Raw genomic sequence first — 22,714 nt, forward strand, 5'->3', positions numbered from 1 at the left:
GATGTACAAATCTATAATGGATCATCTTTATTTAGGGTATCCAAAAAAAATGTATACACATACTTTGAGTAATGATAAAGGCAGTGTTTACAAAAATACAGTTCACTTTCAAAACTGAGCTAACAGTCCTGGCCGGTGTGGCTCAATGGTTGAGCATCAACCTATGAACCAGGGGGTCCAAGTTCGATTCCCAGTCGGGGCACATGCCCGGGTTGCAGGCTCAACCCCAGTAGGGGGCGCACAGTAGGCAGCCGATCCCTGATTCTCTCTCATCATTGATATTTCTCTCTCTCTCTCTTCTTCTCCCTTCCTCTCTGAAATCAATAAAAATATTTTTTAAAAATAAAAAATACTTTGTGAGCAATAGACTTTAAAAACAAAAAATTAAAATGAAAAACAAAAAAAAAAAAGAAAAGAACACCATACGGTGACAGTATCAATGGGGGGAAACGTCCGTCGATAAGGGGATCTGGGCGGCCCCCACCTGTGCTGCTCAAGGGTCCCCTGCGCCGATTGAATGACGAGCACGTGAATGCCAAGGCCAGACTCACGTAATTGGGGGCCAGGTCCGGGTGGTTCCTCTCGATGCCGTCATCCAAGATGGTGACCACCACGTTCTTCCCCGTGTAGCCTCTCTTCCACGCCGCCTGCACGTTCATCTCCGAGCGGCAGCGGCTGTGCTTGTCCCCGCAGTGCTGCGCAGAAAGACACACGGACAGTCCTGACCCCGGACGGACACAAAGCCAGACCCAGCAGAGGCACCCCATGCGGGTCAGAGGAAACGCTCTCTGGCGACCCCTAGAGTCAGATCTGAGGAAGCACTCTGGCGCCCCCCATAGCCTGGATCCGTGGTCAGCAAACCGCGGCTCCCGAGCCACAGGCGGCTCTTTGGCCCCTTGAGCGTGGCTCTTCCACAGAATACCACGTGCGGGCACGCACATACAGTGCGATGGAAACCTCGTGGCCCGTGCGCAGAAGTAGGTATTTTGTGCAAGAGCCACACTCAAGGGGCCAAAGAGCCGCATGTGGCTCGCGAGTCGCGGTTTGCCGACCACTGTCCTAGGGCATTGTCTTTCTTCGGGGCCTCTGTCCAGGACTCCGCATCTCCACCGAATCAGCCCTACGGCTCGATCCCATTGCCTCCCGGCTCAATGAGCCCCACAGGGACTTTCGTATCATTTCAAAAAGAATTCACTCCTAGCTGGTTTGGCTCAGTGGACCAAAGGGTCCTGGGTTCGATTCTAGTCAAGGGCACAGGCCCGGGTTGTGGGCTGGATCCGAAGTAGGGGGTGTGCAGGAGGCAGCCGATCCATGATTCTCTCTCATCGTTGATGTTTCCCTCTCTCCCTCTCCTTCCCTCTCTGAAATAAAAATAAAACCATCCTATATAATAAAAGGGTAATATGCAAATCGACCAAAGAGCAGAACGACCGGTCGCTATGACACTCACTGACCACCAGGGGGGCAGCTCCTGCATTGAGCGTCTGCCCCCTGGTGGTCAGTGCGCTCCCACAGGGGAGCACTGCTCAGCCAGAAGCCGGGCTCACGGCTGGTGAGCGCAGCGGCGGTGGCAGGAACCTCTCCCGCCTCCATGGCAGCGCTAAGGATGTCCGACTGACAGCTTAGGCCCATTCCCCGGGCCTAAGCTGTCAGTCGGACATCCCCCAAGGGCTCCCAGACTGTGAAAGGAGGGTGCAGGCCAGGCTGACGGACGCCCCCCTCCCCCCGCCCAGTGCACAAATGTCATGCACCGGGCCTCTAGCACAGCAGTCGCCAACCTTTCGGACCTCACGGACCACCGGTTGGCGACCGCTGCTCTAGTATAATAATAATTCACAAGAAAGCTTGGGCCGCCCAGCCCAGCGTGAAAGAAGTGCTTTCCGCTCGAGATGAAGGGTGCCTGTCTGCGGTCACTGTGCGAATTCAGCTTCGCTGGGGGAAATGAACCCTTCCCAGGAGCAGGGCCCCTGCGAACGCCCACTCACCAGGTACCACATGCTGGGCCAAATGGGGTCGTTGAAGTAAAGGGCCTGGGTGTCACTGCGCACCAGCCTCTTCACCCTGCGTTTGACTTCCTGTTGCTGGAGCCATTTCACCTGTTTGGGGGGAAACGCAGTTATGAAATATTTAATTAGTTAACTAATTTATTTATTTATTAAATATATGTGTATTGATTTCAGAGAGGAAGGGAGAGGGGGAAACATCCATGATGAGAGAATCATTGATTGGCTGCCTCCTGCACGGCCCCTATTGGGAATGGAGCCCGCAACCCGGGCATGTGCCCTTGACCGGGAATCGAACCCTGACCTCCTGGTTCCTAGGTCCCGATGCTCAACCACTGAGCCACTCAGGCCGGGCACAGTTTTAGGATTTAATTTAAATGATCCCCCTGATTGTATGCAGCTTCCGCACGGGTGCTACGGGCGGCTGTGTTTTTCATGAATACCTGAGTCCTCTTCGATGTCTCCCACGGTCAAGTTCCAAGGAGACGTTTTCATGTCAAAGGCACCCCCCGTTGGCAAAATGACAACTTGTCTGTGTCTGTGGAGGTTTGGCTGCCCCCAGCCCGGGACCCAGTTCATCGACCCCAGGATCGGCCTGGACTTGCCAGGAACTCCTTGTTCGTGTGCACGTTCCACGGTGCGAGCACACAGAGCCGCCCGGTACCATCCCAGCTGCAGTTCAGGGAAAGGCCTTGCTGACGTGTTGCCTCACGACTAGGAGGAACCCGACCTCCAATTAAACTCTGTGGGCAAAGTCCCAGGTTACGGAACAGCACGCCAGCTCCTGTCCTGGAAATCAACATGTTGCAACCCCAGAGAGCGACAGCGCGGAAATCGCCCCGGCCGGTGTGGTTCAGTGGGTAGAGCGCCGGCCTGTGGACTGAAGGGTCCCGGATTCCATTCTGGGCAAGGGCGTGTACCTTGGTTGCGGGCTCCAGCCCTGGCCCGGGTCGGGGCGTGTGTGGGAGGCAGCCAATCGATGTGTCTCTCTCACATCGACGCTTCTCTCTGTCTCTGCCCACCTCCCTTCCACTCTCTCTAAAAAAATAACGGACAAATATCCTTGAGTGAGGATTAACACACACACACACACACACACACACACACACACACACAGGCTCAGTGGAAATCGCTGAAATGAAGGCTTGAGCCCGGCAGGCATGGCTCAGTGGTTAGAGTGTTGACCTATGAACCAGGAGGCCACGGTTCGATTCCCAGTCAGGGCACACGCCTGGGTTGTGGGCTCGATCCCCAAAAGGGGGCGTGCAGGAGGCAGCCGATCCATGGCTCTCTCTCATCATGGATGTTTCTCTCTCTCTCTCTCTCTGCCTCTCCCTGACTCTCTGAAATCAATAAGAACATATTTACAATGAAGCCTCGAGCTGGAGGCTCCCACGGCCCCCGGACAAGCCGCCGAATAACATCTTTATCTTTCTATTTCTGTCACCCATCTGGCCGGGAGCTGCAGGGCGGGCCAGGGCCGAGCCAGAATCATCACCCTGCAATGTGAGGGCTGGGAGACGCGGGCAGCAACATCGGACCGTCCCGACGCCAGCTTGGAAGGGAATCAGAACGAGTAATTTAAGAAAAATGTGGGAGGCCTCGCGGCCATTGGCCGGCGCCTCTGCAACATCCACCCTTCTCCAGACGTTTGGCCAAAGGACAAGTCAAAAACAAATGCTTTCAGTTTGCTTCAATGACGGGCTCTGGAAAACGCCCAGCGGCCGGTCCCGGGCCCTCAGAGCAGCCGGGCTGCGCTCCCAAGGAAGGCGCTGAGCAACACGGCGCTTCGAGCCCGGGCCGGTGTGCTCAGTGGTTAGCGCCCCGGCCCACGCACGGAAGGGTCCCGCGTTCCCTTCCTGCTCCAGGGCACGTACCTGGGTTGCAGGTTGGACTCCCGGCCCAGGTCAGGGCGCGTGCCTGAGGCAACCAATCGGTGTGCCTCTCTCACATCAATGTTTCTCTCTCTCTCCCTCTCTCTTTCTGCCCTCCTTCCACTCTCTAAAAATCAATGAAAGCCCTAACCGGTTTGGCTCAGTGGATAGAGCGTCGGCCTGCGGACTGAAAGGTCCCAGGTTCGATTCCGGTCAAGGGCATGTACCTGGGTTGCGGCACATCCCCAGTAGGAGATGTGCAGGAGGCAGCTGATCGATGTTTCTCTCTCATCGATGTTTCTAACTCTCTATCTCTCTCCCTTCCTCTCTGTAAAAAAATCAATAAAATACATTAAAAAAATAAATAAATAAAAATAAAAATCAATGAAAAAAATATCCTCTGGTTAGGATTTAAAAAAAACAAACAAACACAACGAAAGTATTTCGAGCCCAGCTGGTATGGCTCAGTGGTTGAGCCTCAACCTATGAACCAGGAGGTCACAGATGGATTCCCGGTCAAGGGCACATGCCTGGGTTGTGGGCTCGATCCCCAGTGTGAGGCGTGCGGGAGGCAGCCGATCCATGATTCCCTCTCATTGTTTATGTTTCTATCTCTCTCTCCCTCTCTCTTCCTCTCTTTAAAAGTGAATTGAAAAAAAAAAGAAAGTACTTCAAGCAAACTGGCCTTTTATTTATTTTATTTTTAAAAATACATTTTTATTGAAATATATTTTTATTCCCAGAGAGGAAGGGAGAGGGAGAGAGAGAAACATCAACGATGAAAGAAAATCATTGATCGGCTGCCCCCTGCCCGCCCCCGAGTGGGGATGGAGCCAGCAACCCGGGCATGTGCCCTTGACCAGGAATCAAACCCTTCAGTCTGGTGGCCAATGCTCTATCCACTGAGCCAAACCGGCCAGGGCAAGGCCTTTTAAATTTAATTTTGTGTTTTACCATTTTGGTAAAAAAAAAAAAAAAAACAACAAGGGAGAGGAATTAAGAATGTAAGGAGAACCGGTGACGAAAGCTGTCTGAACTCTTCCTCCTCCTCTTGTTTTGACAAAAGGACGCGCTATCAGTACTTCTGGGAGGCGGGGGGGGGGGGGGGGGTGCGCTGTAAATTCCATCCCTTTCCGAGGCACTTGATACATACAATGGGGACTGGAGCTCATGAAAATGAAATGCTGCCTGCGTTCGTTCGACCGACCTTTACCCTCAGCTCCGTAACATTCATTTCCAGTTCGGTCATCCCCACACGCTGGCGACTTGGCGTTCCCAAGCCCCTCAATAATCTTAAACCGTCTTTGCCTTTTCATAATCCTATTAACAACACAGCAAAAAAGGCCTGGCTGCCCTGGCCGGTGTGGCTCGGCGGTTGGAGCATCGACCTGCAGACTGAAGGGTCCTGGGTTCGATTCCGGTCAAGGGCAGGTACCTCGGTTTGCAGGCTCAATCCCCGGCCCCGGTCGGGGGCACCTACCGGAGGCAACCCATCGGTGTGTCTCTCTCACATCGATGCTTCTCTCTCTCTCTCTCTCTCTCTCTCTCTCTCCCTCCCCCTCTTTTCCACTCTCTCTCTAAAAATCAAAGGGAAAAATAACAACAAGAACATTTCATTTTCAAAACTGAGCGCTCAGCCGTGAGAGTGCGTACACACTTTGGGGGGAACAGCCTGAATTTAATCAGAACGAGGAGGCAGAGTGGCGATGAGTCGGACCGACAGCGAAGGGGCTGGGTCTGCATGGAAACCCGGCGGTTTCCGCAGAGGCGGCCCGGCCCTGCTGTCCAGCACGCTCTCCGGGGCCGAACGCTGAGCGAGAGCCGCCAGACGCAACGGGCAGCGGTGGAACGCCCGGCCACTCCCTTCTCTCTTTCCTCTTTATTGGCTGCAAGGATGCTCCGATAGCGGCCCTGCCAAGAGTCTACTCAGAAGTCCTGTAGCTCGGCTGGTGTGGCTCAGTGGTTGAGCATCGACCTAGGAACCTGGAGGTCACGGTTCCATTCCGGTCAGGGCACATGCCCGGGTAGCGGGCTCGATCCCCACTACGGGGCCTGCAGGAGGCAGCCGATCCATGATTCTCTCTCGTCACTGATGTTTCTCTCTCTCTCTCTCCATCTCCCTTCCTTCCTCTCTGAAATCAATTTAAAAAAAAAAAAAAAAAGAAGTCCTGTAGAAAAGGGATGTTTATTGGAGAAAACCTAAATGCCAGGGCCTTTGCCTAGGAAATCTTTCCTTACTCTCATCTCCTTCCTTCGAGGACACAATTGGCAATATGTTGCCCGCACACTCAAACTGAAGATAGCACTTTAGTTTTATTTTAATACTAGAGGCCCGGTGCATGAAATCCGTGCACGGGGTGGGGGGGCTGGTCCCTCAGCCTGACCTGCACCCCCTCCAATTCGGGAACCCTGTGGGGATGTCCTACTGACGGCTTGGGCCCGCTCCCCGTGGTTCTGTGCTCTCTGCGGGGCCTGCCTGCTCCACACCACGGGGAAGGCCAAGCAGGCCCTGCTGAGTGCTGCCTGCGGGCTGTGCTTGCCTGCTGGGCTCACATTGCCAGATGACGCCACCAGCGTCCTGCCCCGGCTGCTATGGGCGCCGCCATCTTTGTCATGGTGTGATGGTTAATTTGCATATTGCTCTTTTATTAGATAGGATTTTTAAAAAATTGATTTCAGAGAGGAAGGGAGAGGGACAGAGAGAGAAACATCAATGTTGAGCAAGAATCCTTGATCGGCTGCTTCCTGCACGCCCCACACTGGGGATGGAGACCGCAATCTGGGCATGATTCTCTCTCATCATTGATGCTTCTGTCTCTCTCTCCCCCTCTTCCTTCCTCTCTGAAATCAATAAAAATATATTTAAAAAAACAAAACAGCCAGCCACACCCTAGGCACCCACCCGGCCCAGGGAGCGGGCTGTACCTGGGGGTCCATTCGGAGGAAGGTGTGAGGGCCTCTGCTACTGAAGGTCGACCTCTTGAAGGTCTTGCTGTGATAAAAGTGGTAGTAGTTTTCCAGGTTTCCGATCTGCAAGACAAGAAACAGGACGTCAGTCGTGAATACAGTCCTGCAAACGGTTTCCAAAACCCTGCATCCCACCCGGCCAGCCGGCGTGGCTCCGTGGTTGAGCGTCGACCGAGGAACCAGGAGGTCAGGGTTCGATTCCCGGTCAAGGGCACGTGCCAGGGTTGTAGGCTCCATCCCCAGTAGGGGGCGTGCAGGAGGCAGCCGATCCAGGATTCTCTCTCATCATGGATGCTTCTCTCTCTCTCTCTCCCCCTCTCCCTCCCTCTCTCCGAAATCCATAAAAACATCTCTGAAAAAGCCACACAAAACCCTGCAGCCCACAAAAGCCTTCTGGTACCCTCTCTAAGAAGGTCCGCCTGCTCCCAGAGGCAGCACCGCCTTGGACCTGCACCCCTGCGCTCGGAGACGTGGACAGGGTGTCCATTCAGGGTCACGCGTCCCCGAAGCAGCTGAGTGAGTGTCACGCCAGGTCTACACCAAAACACTCCTCCGTAAACAAACCACGTGCTCCCCGCCCCTCGGGCGAGCGGGAATCTCTAAGAATGAACAGTCGCTCCGTCCGCTCCAGGGCGACGCGGGAGCCAAGGAAAGCACGCGGGTCCGGCGTGGGGACTGGGCAGAGGTCAGCTGAGCACATCGCGCTCCCCGGGGGGTCCGAGGAAGCCTGGGGAAAGGATGTGGCCTGGGGGACAGACGGACGGACGGACGGACGGCCCTCTCGGGAGCAGCCACTTGCCCTTGTGTGTGACGAGACAACCCCTGCACGTCGGGTCCCTGCTCTCCGAAGGCCTCTGTCTTGCTCTTTACTGGCTGTTGGAAAGAGCCGGGGTGGCGGGGCTCCGTGGTTGAGCATCGACCTAGGAGCCAGGAGGTCGCTGGTTCGATTCCCGGTCAGGGCACGTGCCCGGGTTGCGGGCTCCATCCCCAGTAGGGGGCGTGCAGGAGGCAGCCCATCACTGATTCTCTCTCATCACGGATGCCTCTCTCTCTCTCTCTCCCCCCTTCTCCCTGCCTCTCTGAAATCAATAAAAATATATTCAAAACAAACTAACAAACAAAACAGCTGTGGCACCAAACAAGGAAGGGGCAGGCGCCAAGGCGGGTGGGGGAGAGGCCCAGGTTGGGGTGTTTACGGCAAGAGCTGGGGTTTTTTTTGTTTTTTTGTGTGTGTGTGTGTTTTTCCTGCAAATACGAGGACAGCCAGCTTCATGTGTCCTCCCTGCCCATGCAGGTCGGGTGTGAGGTCGGGGGACTGGATCAGGGAGAGGTCCCAGCCGGCAGGGTGTCTGGGAGGCTGGGGGGGAGGGGGAGCGATTACTCCTTGGGGACTCCACACCCTTTTGTACAGAGCAGGGCAACAGTGAGGTTACAGTCGTTTATGTGAAAAATAACAGTGTTGCCCCGGCCAGTGTTGCCCAGTGGTTAGAGCGCCGGCCCTGGCACTGAAGGGTCGTGGGTTCGATTCCCGGTCAAGGGCACGCACCTGGGTTGCAGGTTCGATCCCTGGCCCCGGTCAGGGTGGGTCTGGGTGGGTGTGTGCATGAGGCAACCAGTTGATGTGTGTTTGTCGGTGGCAGAGAGGGAGAGATAGAAACCACCAATGGATGTGCTTCTCGCACATCGGGGTTTCTCTCTCTCCCCCCCCCACCCCCCACTTCTTCCCCACCTTCCTGAAGGAAGAAAAAAGATGACGCAGCACTTTTTTCCGGGCCCCGAGGAGCGGAGGGGGAGAGCCCTAACGTATTGATCCCCTTTGATCGTAGCAAAGGCGCTGAGGCGCGGCGGATTCCACCCCAGATGACATCTGATCGTTCCAAAGGTCCCCCCGCCCGCTCGGGCCTCCAATGGACGTGACCTCAGATGCAGGTGCAGTTCTGTGAGCTCTGCAGTCAGCAAGCTGGGGCGGGGGGTGGGGGGAGGAAAAGGGGGCGTGGGGCCAAGCACATACTTTGGTCAGGACACCAGAGTCCCACCCCGGCCGCCCTCCCCGGCCCGCGGGGCGAGAGCCGCCCGCCTGCCTCCGGGGAGCAGCCGATAAGCAGCCGGGAAAGGTCCCAATTCAAGGTCTCGGCGATGACGATTCTCTGTCTCGCTCCCTGGCCTGCCCTTGGCCCAAACAGATGTTCTGCTGGTGGTGGCTGCTGTTCTGTTTTGCTTTTTAATAAAAAAAGAAATTTCTATTTATTAATTTGAGAGAGAGAGGAAGGGAGAGAGTGAGAGAGAAACATTGATAGGGTGTTCCACCCATTCATGCACTCATTGGTTGATTCTTTTATTTATCTTTATTCTTTTTATAGATCTCAGAGAGGTAAAGAGAGGGAGAGAGAGAAACATCCATGATGAGAGAGAATCATGGATTGGCTGCCTCCTGCACGCCGCCCACTGGGGATCGAGCCCGCGACCCAGGCATGGGCCCTGATGGAGAATCGAACCCTGACCTCCTGGTTCCTAGGTCGACACTCAACCACTGAGCCACACCAGCCAGGCTCCTTTTTCTTTAAAAAAAATTTTTTTTAAATTTAATAATTTTACAGAGAGAGAGAGGGGAAGGGAAAGAGAGACAGAGAGAAACATCGATGTGTTGTTCCACTCATTCATGCATTCATTGGCTGATTCTTGTAAGTGCCCTGCCCGGGGATCGAACCGGCAACCTTGGCGTATCGGGGTGCGATGCTCTAACCCCCTGGGCTCCCCGGCCAGGGCCTGACGCGGATGTCCTGAGCCCTGTCTGCTCGGGGCCTCTGCAGCTTTTGGGAAAGAGTCTGTCTCAAAGTCGCAGGCGACGGAGTTCAGTTATATAACGTTACGGATCCCGGGGGGGGGGGGGGGGGGGCGCTGCTTAAGAGAAACACGACTAATTAGCCCATAAAAACCGACACACCAAATGAATTCCGTCCTGCTCCGGTGACTTCCGCCCGGAGAAAGTTATAAACACACGGTGGATGGCCACGGAACCTATATTTAGCCGGCGCGGGGCTACCTGGTATTTATAATTAAGGAGGTCCAGGGAGCGAGAGAGAGAGAGAGAGAGAATGGGCAGTTTGTTGTTAATTTTTTTTTTAAAGCATTAAAAAAAAATTCTTTTTTTAATGAAAGGAATTAAAACCCCTGCTTCCCATTTCGCTCACACAGACACAGAGCAACGTGCTCTCACTGCGGTAATTATAATGCCAACCCCAGTGAGCATGCTTGCCTAATTTCCCGGTCTCCCAAACTTGCCTTCTGCAACACGTAGTCCTCCCCCCACCCCCGGAGCATGCAATTAAGCTGCTGGACTTCCTGCGGGTTCCTGAAAAGGCCTTCATTTCGACAGAGTCAAGTTCATTTTCCCTTCCCCGAAGCCAGAGGGGGCTGGCTTTGGAGGAGGGAACTGACTTATATACCCGGCCTCACCCTGTCCCTTTCACGTCCACAAAGGGTCCACGTGTGGCAAACTCCACAACCTTCGCCCTGGAGATCTTCCTTCTGTTTTTTTTAATTTTTACACTAGTGGCCCCGGTGCACGAAATTCGTGCACATTAAAAGGGAATTAATGGCCAAAACCGGTTTGGCTCGGTGGATAGAGCGTCGGCCTGTGGACTGAAGGGTCCCGGGTTCGATTCCGGTCAAGGGCATGTGCCTGGGTTGCGGGCACGTCCCCAGTGGGGGATGTGCAGGAGGCACCTGATCGATGTTTCTCTCTCATCGATGTTTCTGGCTCTCTGTCTCTCTCCCTTCCTCTCTGTAAAAAATCAATAAAATATATTTTTAAAAAAAAAAAAAAAAAAGGGAATTAATGCCGAAACCAGTTTGGCTCAGTGGATAGAGCGTCGGCTTGCGGACTGAGGGGTCCCAGGTTCGATTCCGGTCAAGGGCATGTACCTGGGTTGCGGGCACATCCCCAGTAGGGGGTGTGCAGGAGGCAGCTGATCGATGTCTCTCTCATTGATGTTTCTAGCTCTCTATCTCTCTCCCTTCCTCTCTGTAAAAAATCAATAAAATATATTAAAAAAAATAAAAATAAAAAAATAAAAGGGAATAAATGAGAGGAAATATCTTAATATTGCTATTTGCCCTTTCTCCATAATAGAAGTGTCAGAGATGAAAGAAAATTAGTAAAATGTATATAAATATCCCCCTCCTGTCAGAGTCTGGGGCGCGCCGAAGGACCCAGAGTCAAGTCCCGCCCAGCTGCCTGCGCCTCGAAATCGCGTGAGACCCAGGCCCGGCCGGCCCCACCCCCGTCAAGCCCCGCAGGGTGGGGGGGTGCAGCCTCAGGTCCCCCGGCCCTGGTGCGAGGGCATGATGACTATTTGCATATTACCTCTTTATAATATAGGATTTTTATTGATTTCAGGGAGGAAGGGAGGGGGAGAGGGAGAGAAACATCAATGATGAAAGAGAATCATGGCTCGGCTGCCTCCTGCACGCCCCCTAGTGGAGATCGAGCCCGCAACCCAGGCCTGTGCCCTGACCGGGAATCGAACCGTGACCTCCTGGTTCACTGGTCGATGCTCAACCACTGAGCCACGCCGGCCGGCTGTGGCTTTCCCTCCTGAGTGTGCTTTTGAATTCCTCACTTTAGGAAATCCTCACTCATTCATCAATTCATTCATTGCTTCGCCTTCGTGCGAATCCAGCTGTGCTCCTTGGAGGGGCTGTGGACTTGGTGTCTCGTCTGATCGGCGTCCGATCTAAGGAAGCCGGAACCCCTGGTCTTCGAGGCAGGAAGCCCTGGCCGCCAGGACAGAGCCGGCACCGCATGCCTATTTACATATTTTATCACGCTTAGCACGTTTTCATTTTGCCAACCCCCCTTAAAGCCCATTAAGCACTTAATTGGTTTGACTTCCTTGTACAGCCAGGACATTTTATTTTTTTGCTTGCCTAATGCCATTACCATAATCTCTGCCTCTGCTTCTCCCTGGAGTCATCTTAACACTTTCTCCTTTAAAAAAAATTATATATATATATATATATATATATATGATTGATTGATTGATTGATTTCAGAGAGGAAGGGCGAGGGAGAGAGGGAGAGAAACATCAATGATGAGAGAGAATCACAGACCAGCTGCCTCCTGCACGTCCCCTACTGGGGATGGAGCCCACAACCCGGGCATGTGCCCTGACGGGGAATCGAACTGTGACCTCCTGGTTCCTAGGTCGACGCTCACCACTGAGCCACGCCAGCCGGGCAACACTTGCTCCTTTTCATTCCTAAATATTTTATGTTTCTCTCCTTATTTTCTCGGACTCTCCCTCTAGAGCAGTGGTTCTCAACCTTCCTCATGCCGCGACCCTTTCACACAGTTCCTCATGTTGTGGGGACCCCCAGCCATAAAATTATCTTCGTGGCTACTTCATCACTGTCATGTTGCTACTGTGATGAATCGTCATGTAAAGATCTGATAGGCAGGATGTATTTTCATGGTTACAAATGGAACATCATGAAAGCACAGTGATTCATCACAAAAGCAACATGTAATTATCTATGTGTTTTCCGACGGTCTTAGGCGACCCCTGTGAAAGGGCCGTTCGACCCCCCAAGGGGCCGCGACCCACAGGTTGAGAACCGCTGCTCTAGAGCAGGCCCCCCTCGACCGCTTTCAGGAAAATGTCCCACCCTCCTCTCGGTCCCTAAGCTCCCGGCTCACTGGGCCACTGTTCCCCGTTGTAGCTTCACGTGCCTTCATTCCTATTATGTGTTACGTGTTCCAAGTTTCATGTCCCTGGGGCGTTCATGTTAATAGAACTTGGAGAATCTATAAATAAGGGCAGCTTCGAGGAATAATGCACTCATTCTTCCCCCCGGCCCCTGCCCCCACTTCTCGTACGTGCCCTGAATTCACCAGGAGGCGCGGGGCTGCTAGGAGGGACGCCTTACTTTCAGAAATCACCATTCTGGCCCTGGCCAGTGTGGCCCAGTGGGTAGAGCGTCAGCCTGCGGCACGAAGGGTCCCGGGTTCGACCCCCCGGTCAGGGCACACGTCCAGGTTGCACGCTTGATCCCCAGCGTGGGGCGTGCAGGAGGCAGCGATCCAAGATTCTCTCTCTTCCTGTCCCTTCCTCTCTGAAATCAATAAATATCCTAGATAATAAAGAGCTAAGATGCAAATGGTTGTGGCGCCCTTGTGCCGGGGCCAGGGGACCTGAGGCCGCGCTCCCCCACCCCCACCCCGCGGGGCTTGACAGGGATGGGGTGGCCGGGTCTGGATCTGGTGCGATTCTGAGGTATGAGTGGGTGGGCGGGGACTTGACTCTGGGTCCCGCAGCACACCCCAGACTCTGACAGGAGGGAGGCTTTCATATACATTTTACTAATTTTCTTTCACCTCTGACACTTCTATTATAAAGGGCACATAGCAATATTAAACTATTTCCTCTAATGAAGTCCCGTGCACCAGGCCACTGGTGTGTGTGTGTGTGTGTGTGTGTGTGTGTGTGTGTGTGTATTTAGTTAGTTATTTTTGTTGTTGTTGTTAATCCTCACCTGATTGATTTTCAGGGTTAGCGGAAGGGAGGGCGGGGGAGAGAGACAGACAGAGGGAGAGAAAAGGAAACATCCATGTGAGAGAAACGATCCGTTGGTTGCCTCCCCCACTGGGGCTGGGGAAGGAACCTGCAACCCACATATGTGCCCTTGACCGGGAATCAAACCCAGGACTCCTTGGTGGGCAGGCCGACACCGTAACCACTGAGCAACACTGGCCAGGCCGGGTGCCTGCTGGGGCCCCTCCGTCCGCGGCGGGCAGGCCCGGGAGCTGCCGGCCCTCGCTGGCTTATGAGCTTTATGGGCGTGCTGCTCCCCGGGGCTCAGTGCCTCTGCCCCTGGAGCACCGGCAAGTTATGGGGTCCCAGAGCCACGCTAATCCTCGGGGAGGCCAGACCGACCCCGGAACACACCTCGTAAACGCCGAGGCCCCCCGAGGCCAGATTCCACGGGGATTTCTTGGATGACATCACCGGCCCCGCTCAATAAGCCCCTGAGCTCCGAACCCTCATCTCTGGACACGAATGTACGATGTCTCCGAGGGGAACGGGAGGTTTCTCCCAAGTCTCCCCTGGCCCCACCCCACAACCCTAAGAATCTTGTTGTTCTCCCGACATCTGTTAATCTTCACCCAAGGGTATTTTTCCCACTGATTTCTAGAGAGAGTGGAAGGGAGGGAAGGAGAACGGGAGGAGAGAGAGAGAGAGAGAGAGGGAAAGAGGAACATCGATGTGAGAGAGACACATCGATTGGTTGCCTCCTGAACATGCCCTGACCGGAGCCGGGGATCGAACCTGAAACCCAGGTACGTGCCCTTGACGGGGAATCGAACCCACAACACTTCGGTGCCAGGGGCGACGCCCTAACCACTGAGCTGCCGGCCAGGGTTCTCCCAACATTTGATTACGAAACACTTGTCGGTTGGACTCTTGCCTCTAAGCACCACGACCCCGGCCCCTCCCGGGGAAGGCATACCACCGGCTCCTGCATGTGCCCTGACCAGGAATCGAACTCGGGACCTCCTGGTCCAATCCACTGGATGACGCTCAATCCACTGAGCAACACCAGCCAGGCCCCCTAAGGATCTCTGAGCATCACTTCCGTGCCCGCGGTACACGCAGAAACACAACCCTGCGGCATCTGAGATCTTGCTTCCCAGCAACTGTCAGTGTGGGCTGGAATACACTTCTATCAAAATGCCAAAAAACCTGCCCTAGCCGGATTGGCCTCGGTGGATAGAGCTTTGGCCTGCGGACTGAAAGGTCCCGGGCTCAATTCCGGTCAAGGGCACATGCCCGGGTTGTGGGCTCGATCCGCAGTAGGGGGCATGCAGGAGGCAGCTGATCCATGATTCTCTCTCATCATGGATGTTTCTATCTCTCTCTCCCTCTCCCTTCCTCTCTGAAACCAATAAAAATATATAAGAAATCAATCCATCAAAAAAAAAAAAGGAAAAATAATGCAAACAACATAAATAAATAACAAATAAAACACAGCCCTGCTTTGAGACCGGCTGTCTAATGTGCCCATAAGCATCCTGACCACATGGGGTAGATAAAACACAGACACCACGGTGGGGGGGGGGGGGGGGAAACAGTGGCAGCAAATCCACAAAGTCCCTTGGCCTCGGGGCGTGGGGGTGGGAGAAAGACCTCCCCTGTGTCCCCGGGGGAGGCCAGGCAGCTGCCGGCAGGGGGGACGCGCCGGGGCTGGCGGGCCGTCCATCCGCACCGACCAAGAACAGAGCGCCACAAGTGCCTGACTCAGGACGGGAACCCATTGCTGGAAAGTAAGAGCAACTTTGAGCAAGACGAAAAACAAACACACAAAAAAAACTGGCTGGAAGATAGGAGTGTCTGTAGTTCTCCGTAGCCACTGCTTCTGACTCAGGAAAACAGAATCACGGCCAGGGCGCTTTGTCAGAGCGAATCAAGATGGGAACTGGAGCCCGGCCGGCCTGGCTCCGTGGTTGAGCGTCGACCTAGGAACCAGGAGGTCAGGGTTCGATTCCCGGTCAGGGCACAGGCCCGGGTTGCGGGCTCGCTCCCCAGTGTGGGGCGTGCGGGAGGCAGCCGGTGCATGATTCTCATCATGGATGTTTATCTCCCTCTCTCTGAAATCAATCTACAATAATAATAAAAGCGTAATATGCTAATTAGACCAGACAACCAAGCGACCTTCCGGACGTCCTTCCGGCAACCTTCCAGACGAAGCCAGGGCTGAGCCCCTTGCACGAATTTCACGCACCGGGCCTCTAGTAAAAATATATTTTTAAAAAGAGGAAGAAACAATTATTTCCCCACTTCTTATTCCTCCGACTATGGAAAATCCTGTGACTGGGCAGCTCAAATGCCATCGGCCGCAAAGCCGTCCGGGAACTTCCCAGGTGACACCAGCCCCGGCCGCCGCCGTTAGCCTAAGGCCTCTGGATTCCGCCTCCATCCCTTTCGCAACAGTGACTTAGGTTCTTGTCGGCTGTAGGTTGTTCCCTGCCTTGGTCGTCTCCGAATCACACGGAGGGGGACCAGCCCTGGCCGGCGTGGCTCGGTGGATAGTGGGTCAGCCTACGGACTGAAGGGTCCCGGGTTCGACTCCGATCTAGGGCACGTACCTCGGTTACAGGCTTGATCTCTGGCCCTGATCCGGGCACGCGCGGGAAGCAACCAATCGATGTGTCTCTCTCACATCGATGTTTCTCTCTCTCTCTCTGTCTCTCCCCTCCCTTCCACTCTTTCTAAAAATCAATGGAAAAATGTCTTTGGGCGAGGATGCACAACAACAACAACAAAATGACAGACGCGAGAAACATCTGCCGTACACTTACACCAGGAGGCTAATGTGCGTAAGACAGAGACGACACCCACAAGTTATGGAGATAAAAGATAACCCGATGGAAAAATGGGCAAAGAATACACATGAGCGATTCAGAGAGGAATTAGAATGACTAATCACGCTATGAGGAGGCTTTTAACCTCCAGGGTCTTCGAAAGCAAGGCGAATACCAACAGCAAGCCCAGCAGGCGATCCGTGATTCTCTCTCATCATTGATGTTTCTCTCTCTCCCTCTCCCTTCCTGTCTGAAATCAATAAAAAAAAATATATATATATATATATTTTTTTTTTTTAAATCCACAGTCAGTCCATTCCAGGGAACTAGGTCCCAGGCGACTGCTATGCTGGGGCTCCCCCTTGTCCCGCCCGAGCCCCCCGACACTCTGGTTGGAAAAGATTCCGGTCCGGGATTTTAACACCTGGCTCGGCCTTAGCTTAGGAAGACGCACTGTGGGCGGACGACAGTTTTTTTGTGCTGACACGGACAGGACGGACGCGGCGGGCTCGCTTGCAATTCTGGGCCAGGTACGGCCCGCTCCGGAGCTATTTCAGGAAAACTACTGAAGGCAAGTTGAGAATCCTTTAAGGCTCTCACATCTCCCAGGCCCCCTGGCATCCGGCCTCCCTGTGTAGGCCCAGTCTCAGAACCAATACCTTAGGTCAATGCAGGGGAAGGTACGGGGCCCACCTGGCACCCTCAGGTTAAACATTCCAAAACTCAGCCACCAGCTGTGGGGACTGGGTATGAGAGAATATCTCTTTTTTTAATATATTTTATTGATTTTTTACAGAGAGGAAGGGAGAGGGATAGAGAGTTAGAAACATCGATGAGAGAGAAACATCGATCAGCTGCCTCCTGCACATCTCCTACTGGGGATGTGCCCGCAACCCAGGTCCATGCCCTTGACCGGAATCGAACCTGGGACCCTTCAGTCCGCAGGCCGACGCTCTATCCACTGAGCCAAACTGGTTTCGGCATCTTTTTTTTAAAATGTATTTTCATTGATTTCAGAGAGGAAGGGAGAGGGAAATAGGGATAGAAACCTCAATGATGAGAGGGAATCATGGATCGGCTGCCTCCTGCACGCCCCCCACTGGGGATCGAGCCCGCAACCCAGGCATGTGCCCTTGGCTGGAGTCAAACCCGGGACCCTTCAGTCCACAGTCCGATGCTCTATCCACTGAGCCAAACCAGCTAGGGCAATATCTCTCTCTTTTTTTTTTTTTTTTTTTTTAAGAAAGAAAGAGTGGAAGGGAGAGGGAGAGACACACACATAGAAAGAGAGAAAAATGGATGTGAGAGAGACACATCGATTGGTTGCCTCCCACACGCGCCCCAACCAGGGCTGGGGATCAAGCCTGCAACCCAGGTATGAGGCGTCGGATCCATGATTCTCTCTCAGCATTGATGTTTCTCTCTCTTTCTCTCTCCCTTCCTCTCTGAAATCAATAAAAATATAATTTTTTTAAAAAAACACCCCACTACAGATGAAGTTTGACATTTCTCTCCCCAGTTCCTCTCCCCCACTGCCTCCGTGTCCAAGCATTCGTAAATAACAGACTGGATCGACATGTTTCTTTTTAAAATCCACATGCCCCGGCCCTCCACCTGCACCCTGCCTTTCGCCCGGCGCCGTGCCGGAGTTATCTGTGCAGATGCGTATCTGCTTCATTCCTTTCCAATCGCCCTGAGCTACTCCACAGGGCGATTCACTTTTCCCCTCCTCGACAGATGGGGGGTTAGACTGTGAATCCCGCCACCTGCCAAGCGCCCCTGGACTTTCCTAAACCCATCTCCGCAGGCGCCTGTGCAAGAAGGTCACTCCTGGATGTGCACTCGCTGACCCGACGCGACCTCCCGGTGGCCGGCCAGCTGACTCTCTCCAAAGTCCGGATGCCGCCCTAGCCGGTGTGGCTCAGTGGATAGAGCGCCGGCCTGAGGACTGAAGGGTCCCGGGTTCAATTCCCGGTCAGGGCACATGCCCGGGTGGCGGGCTCGATCCCCAGTGTGGGGCGTGCAGGAGGCAGCTGATCCATGATTCTCTCTCAGCATGGATGTTTCTCTCTCTCTCCCCCTCTCCCCTCCTCTCTGAGATCAATAAAAAATACAGTAACAACAATAACAAAAAAGTCGAGATGCCACCAAGAACTTTCAGCAGTGGCACCTGAGCGTGCCCGCTGCTCTGTGCCCTGGCCAGCACTGGATGCTAACATTTCCCCACGCTGGCCAATCAGAGAGGCGTGAAAACGCATTACTGCCTTAAACCACACCCGCCCCCGGAACTCCCAGGGACCTGGCTGCCCCTTCTCATGTGTACCTTTTATTTTATTTGTTGGTTAATCCTCACCTGAGGATATTTTTCCATTGCTTTTTCAGGGAGAGATTGGAAAGGAGGAGGTTGGGGGGGAGAGAGAGAAACATCAATGTGAGAGAAACACATCAACCTGTTGCCTCCCGCACACGCCCCCCCCCCCCCACCTGAATGTCTTATCTTCTCAGATGTGGCTGTGGTTAAAGGTATTGTTAACCAAGCAACCACTCACCTCCCTTCACATGATCCGTGCAGTTAGTTCTGTCCTCTGTCCGTGGTGACATTTGATTCTTTCCTCTTTTTTAAGGCCTGGTGTGTTATGGGCGCTCTCTCGTAGGATGACAAATAGAGGAGCAGAAAGAGGCTAATTGGTCTTGTCCCTGGCGCCGCATATATTTTCTTAATTAATCATCCCCTGAGGATATTTTTCCCCCCGTTGCTTTTTAGAGACTTTTTAGAGAGTGAGAGGGAGGGAGGAGAGAGAGACATCCATGTGAGAAAAACACATTGATTGGTTGCCTCACACACGTATCCTGATGGGGGTAGGGATCGAACCTGCAACCCAGGTATGTGCCCCTGACCGGGAATCGAACCTGTGACTCTCCGATGGGTGAGCCGACACCCCAACCACTGAGCCAAACCAGCCAAGGCTCGATGCCTATTTTTCTTTCTTTGATTTCAGAGAGGAAGAGAGAGAGAGAGAGAGAGAGAAGCACCAATAATGAGAGAGAATCACGAATGAGCGGACTCCTGCACACCCCCTACTGGGGATCAAGCCCTCAACCTGGGCCTGTGCCCTGACGGGGACTCAACCCTGTGACCCTTCAATGTCTAACCACTGAGCCACAACGGCCAGGGCGCGATGCCTCATTTTGATCGGAGAAGGCTCAGAGCTTTGATCAGACTCTCACAGGCCTCCAGGATTGGAGGGAGACGAGCAACCAAGCCCCTGTCTCAATGACCTCTGCCCCACGTCACACCAAACAGAATCATGGTATCAGCTGAACAGAGGAAACGTAAAAAAACCAGGCCAGGACTTAGGGCCGCGTGCCCAGATCCACGACCGAGGCAGGGCTGTGCGTCGGGGCAGGTACCAGGAGCGCCAATGGCCCAGCAAGGCTTTAGGGAGGGGGCCTCACACCGGACAGAGACTGTGGCCGCAGACGAAGAGCGGGGACCGGGCTGGACGGCCGGCCCGGGGGTAACACACGCTAACTGTGCGGACGCGAAGCCGCTTCCATCCCTGGCCTCCGCTCCCTCGTGGACTCGCCCGTAAATCAAAGCTAAGAATATCTCCGTCGTCGCGTTTATGAGTCACAAAACCTCCAGGGTTGGGAAGGCACGGGAGGTTCTTAAAGAGTTCTCACCGAGGAGGAGGGAGAGGCCGCAACGCCCGCCCAGGGCCATTTCCACCGAAGACGGGCCGGTGGGGGGAGGGGGACAAAGCCTGGTTTTCAATAAAGAGTAACAGGCCCAGCCCGGCCAGTGTGGCTCAGTGGTTGAGCACCGACCTAGGGAACCAGGAGGTCAGGGTTCGATTCCTGGTCAGGGCACATGGCCGGGTGACACGCTGGATCCCCAGGAGGGGGCGTGCAGGAGGCAGCTGATCAGTGATTCTCTCTCATCATGGATGTTTCCTATTTCTCTATCTCTCCCTTCCTCCCCGAAATCAATAAAAATATATTTTAAAAACAAATAAATACATCGAACCCGGGACCCTTCAGTCCGCAGGCCGGCGCTCTATCTAACTGAGCCAAACCAGCCAGGGCCAGCATTTTTTTTTTTTAATATGGCTTATTGATTTTTTTTAGAGAGAGAGAGAGAGAGAGGAAGGGAGCGGGAGAGAGAGATAGAAACATCTATGATTGGTTGCCTCCTGCAGGCAACCGAGGCATGTGCCACCTTGACCGGACTCGAACCCGGGACCCTTCCGTCTGCAGGCCGACGCTCTATCCACTGAGCCACACCGGCTAGCCTCTCTTGCTAAGTGCCAGCCTGAGTGCCAGCCGGGGCCGCGGGACGGCTGCTGGCTCCCCCACCAGCTCATTCCCGGCCTGGCACTTGGATACAGTCACCCCGGATCAGTCCAACAACTTGTTGACTGTGTGCACACTGTCCCTGGCCCTGGCCCTGGCCCTACACAAGTTCGGGAAATGACTTGTCCAGGGTCACACTGCCCGTCTGCGGAGCCATTGCAGGAGCCTAGAAACCAAGCACACGACCCCACCCCACGCCCTGCATCTCCCACCACCACCCCCTCCCGCGCGCCTCCGGCCACCCCCAGGGCTGCTGGGTCCCGAGCTGTCCCGACAGCCGCCCTCATAGCGACTCCCAGGCACAGGCACCCGGGGGTCCCCCTCCAGGAGCCGGGGCCACAGAGGGCGCAGGGGTCCCAGGGAAGCCCGGCCACGCACCACGCGCCTGTCACCCAGCAAACGCCCAACCGCCCTGGCGCGCGCTCAGGGTCCAGTTCTCCGTCGAGGGCAACGCGGGGGGCGGGGGGGTCTCAGGCCCCGGAGAGCCCGGTGGGCACGGAGGACAGCGCCCGCGGGCAGAACGCTGCGCTCCACCGCCCCGCCTCGGGCCGCTCAGGGCAGGTGTCCGCTCAGGGTCACCCCGCCCGGGGCCGCGCCACCTGGTGGCCCCCGCCCGCCTCCCGTGCGCCGCGCTCCCGGGGCGACTCCCCGCCGGGTGCCCGGGCCCCCACCACCGCGCGCGCGGGCCGAGCTGGGTCCATCCAGGGGCCCAGGAAAGTTTGGGGCGCAGGGCCCGCGGCACTCACCTGGCCCAAGTTGAGGTAGCCGTGCGCCTGGGCCACGCGGTCCGCCTGCGCCGGGCCGCCCAGCACTTGCACTGCCCAGTGGTTGGTGTAGACGGGGCGCGGCGGCGCGGAGCAGGCGGCGGGCAGCGCCAGCAGCAGCAGCCACTTCCAGGGGCGCAGCGCCAGCGGCCGGGGCGCGGGCCGGTCGGCGTCCCCCGCGTCCTCGGCGGCGGCGGCGGCGCGGGGCCCGGGCGCAGGCGGCGCGCGCGGAGGCATGGCAGCGGCAGGCAGGCTCCGCGGCGGGCGCCCGAGCGGTGAGTGCGCCGGGGGGGCGGGGTGCCGCCTTTTAAAGCCGCTCCGCGCGCCGGGGAAGCGCCGCCGCCGCCGCCGCCGCCGCCGCCGCCGTCGCCGCCGCAGCGGGCGGGAGCGAGGGGAGGGGAGGGGGAGGCGGCGCGTTCCCGCCCGCGCGCCCCGGTGGCGCCCCTGCGCCCGCCCGCACGCGGGACCCCGGACGCCCCTCGCCGGGAACTTCTCGCAGACTTTTTGGGGGGTTCGCGGGACGCAGGCACGGACGCCGGGCAGCCCGAGCGAGCGGCGGCCGTGACCCCGCGTGACCTCCTGGGAGGCGGGAGGGAGGGAGGCGGGGAGGGCCCAGGACGCATCCCCGGTGAGTCCAGTTCCCGGAGCGCTGGGGGCGGGCCGCGCCCTCCCACCTGGTGGGCGGCTTCTAGCGTCCCCATTGGCCCGGTCCGGTTGGGCCTCCTGCACAGGTGGCCTGGCTCCTTCCTGCGCGAGGCCGTGGACTGGCACAGGGTCGGGGTTCCAGGGGGAAAGGGAGTCACCAGGGCCCCGGCCGGCCTGGCCCAGTGGCTGAGCGTCCACCTGTGAGCCAGGAGGTCACGGTTCCATTCCGGTGAAGGGCACGTGCCTGGGTTGCGGGCTCGATCCCCAGTAGGGGGCGCGCAGGAGGCAGCCGATCCATGGTTCTCTCTCACCATTGATTCTCTCCCTCTCCCTTCCTGTCTGAAATCAATAAAAATATTTAGATATAAAAAAAGGGCGGGGTCATGGCACCGTCCCCCCAAACGAGACCTAGTTGTAGGGGCGGTTGAAGGGGGCACAGACTTCCGTCCCATCAGCTGGGCTCCTGGGGTGTCCAGGAGAAACTCGTGGTACAGCGAAGCTGGGGCCCACCTCAGGAAGCGGGGTGCGGCCGCCTCGCCAAGCTGCCCCCTGGATATCTGTGGGATCGCGGGGAGGGAGCGCAGTGTTCCTCCTGCAGATGCCTGAGGGCAGTACCTACCCCGGAGGGCTGTGTAGAGAATGCCATGAGCCCAGGGGCATGGAATACGCTGTTAATAAATGTTGGTTTTTGTGAGCGAGCCCAGGGGCCTGCTACCCAGCGGAGTTCGCAAGGGGCTGGGCCAGTCC

General features: G+C 55.8%; 1 protein-coding gene across 1 annotated transcript in view; it reads right to left on the reverse strand.

The window, feature by feature from the left end:
• The window catches only part of PCSK6 (proprotein convertase subtilisin/kexin type 6), a 71,873-nt gene extending 49,996 nt beyond the window's left edge, over window positions 1-21,877 (reverse strand). Inside the window, exons 1-4 of the mRNA XM_059677944.1 lie at window positions 21,305-21,877; window positions 6,803-6,907; window positions 1,986-2,096; window positions 552-695 (exon numbers count right to left, since the gene is read on the reverse strand). Coding sequence (XP_059533927.1) covers window positions 552-695; window positions 1,986-2,096; window positions 6,803-6,907; window positions 21,305-21,559 — 615 coding nt within the window. The 5' untranslated portion in view covers window positions 21,560-21,877. The remainder of the gene's footprint in view (window positions 1-551; window positions 696-1,985; window positions 2,097-6,802; window positions 6,908-21,304) is intronic.
• Between the last annotated feature and the right edge of the window lie 837 nt (window positions 21,878-22,714).

The sequence above is a fragment of the Myotis daubentonii genome, chromosome 21, assembly GCF_963259705.1.
Source record: "Myotis daubentonii chromosome 21, mMyoDau2.1, whole genome shotgun sequence".
Taxonomy (NCBI): domain Eukaryota; kingdom Metazoa; phylum Chordata; class Mammalia; order Chiroptera; family Vespertilionidae; genus Myotis; species Myotis daubentonii.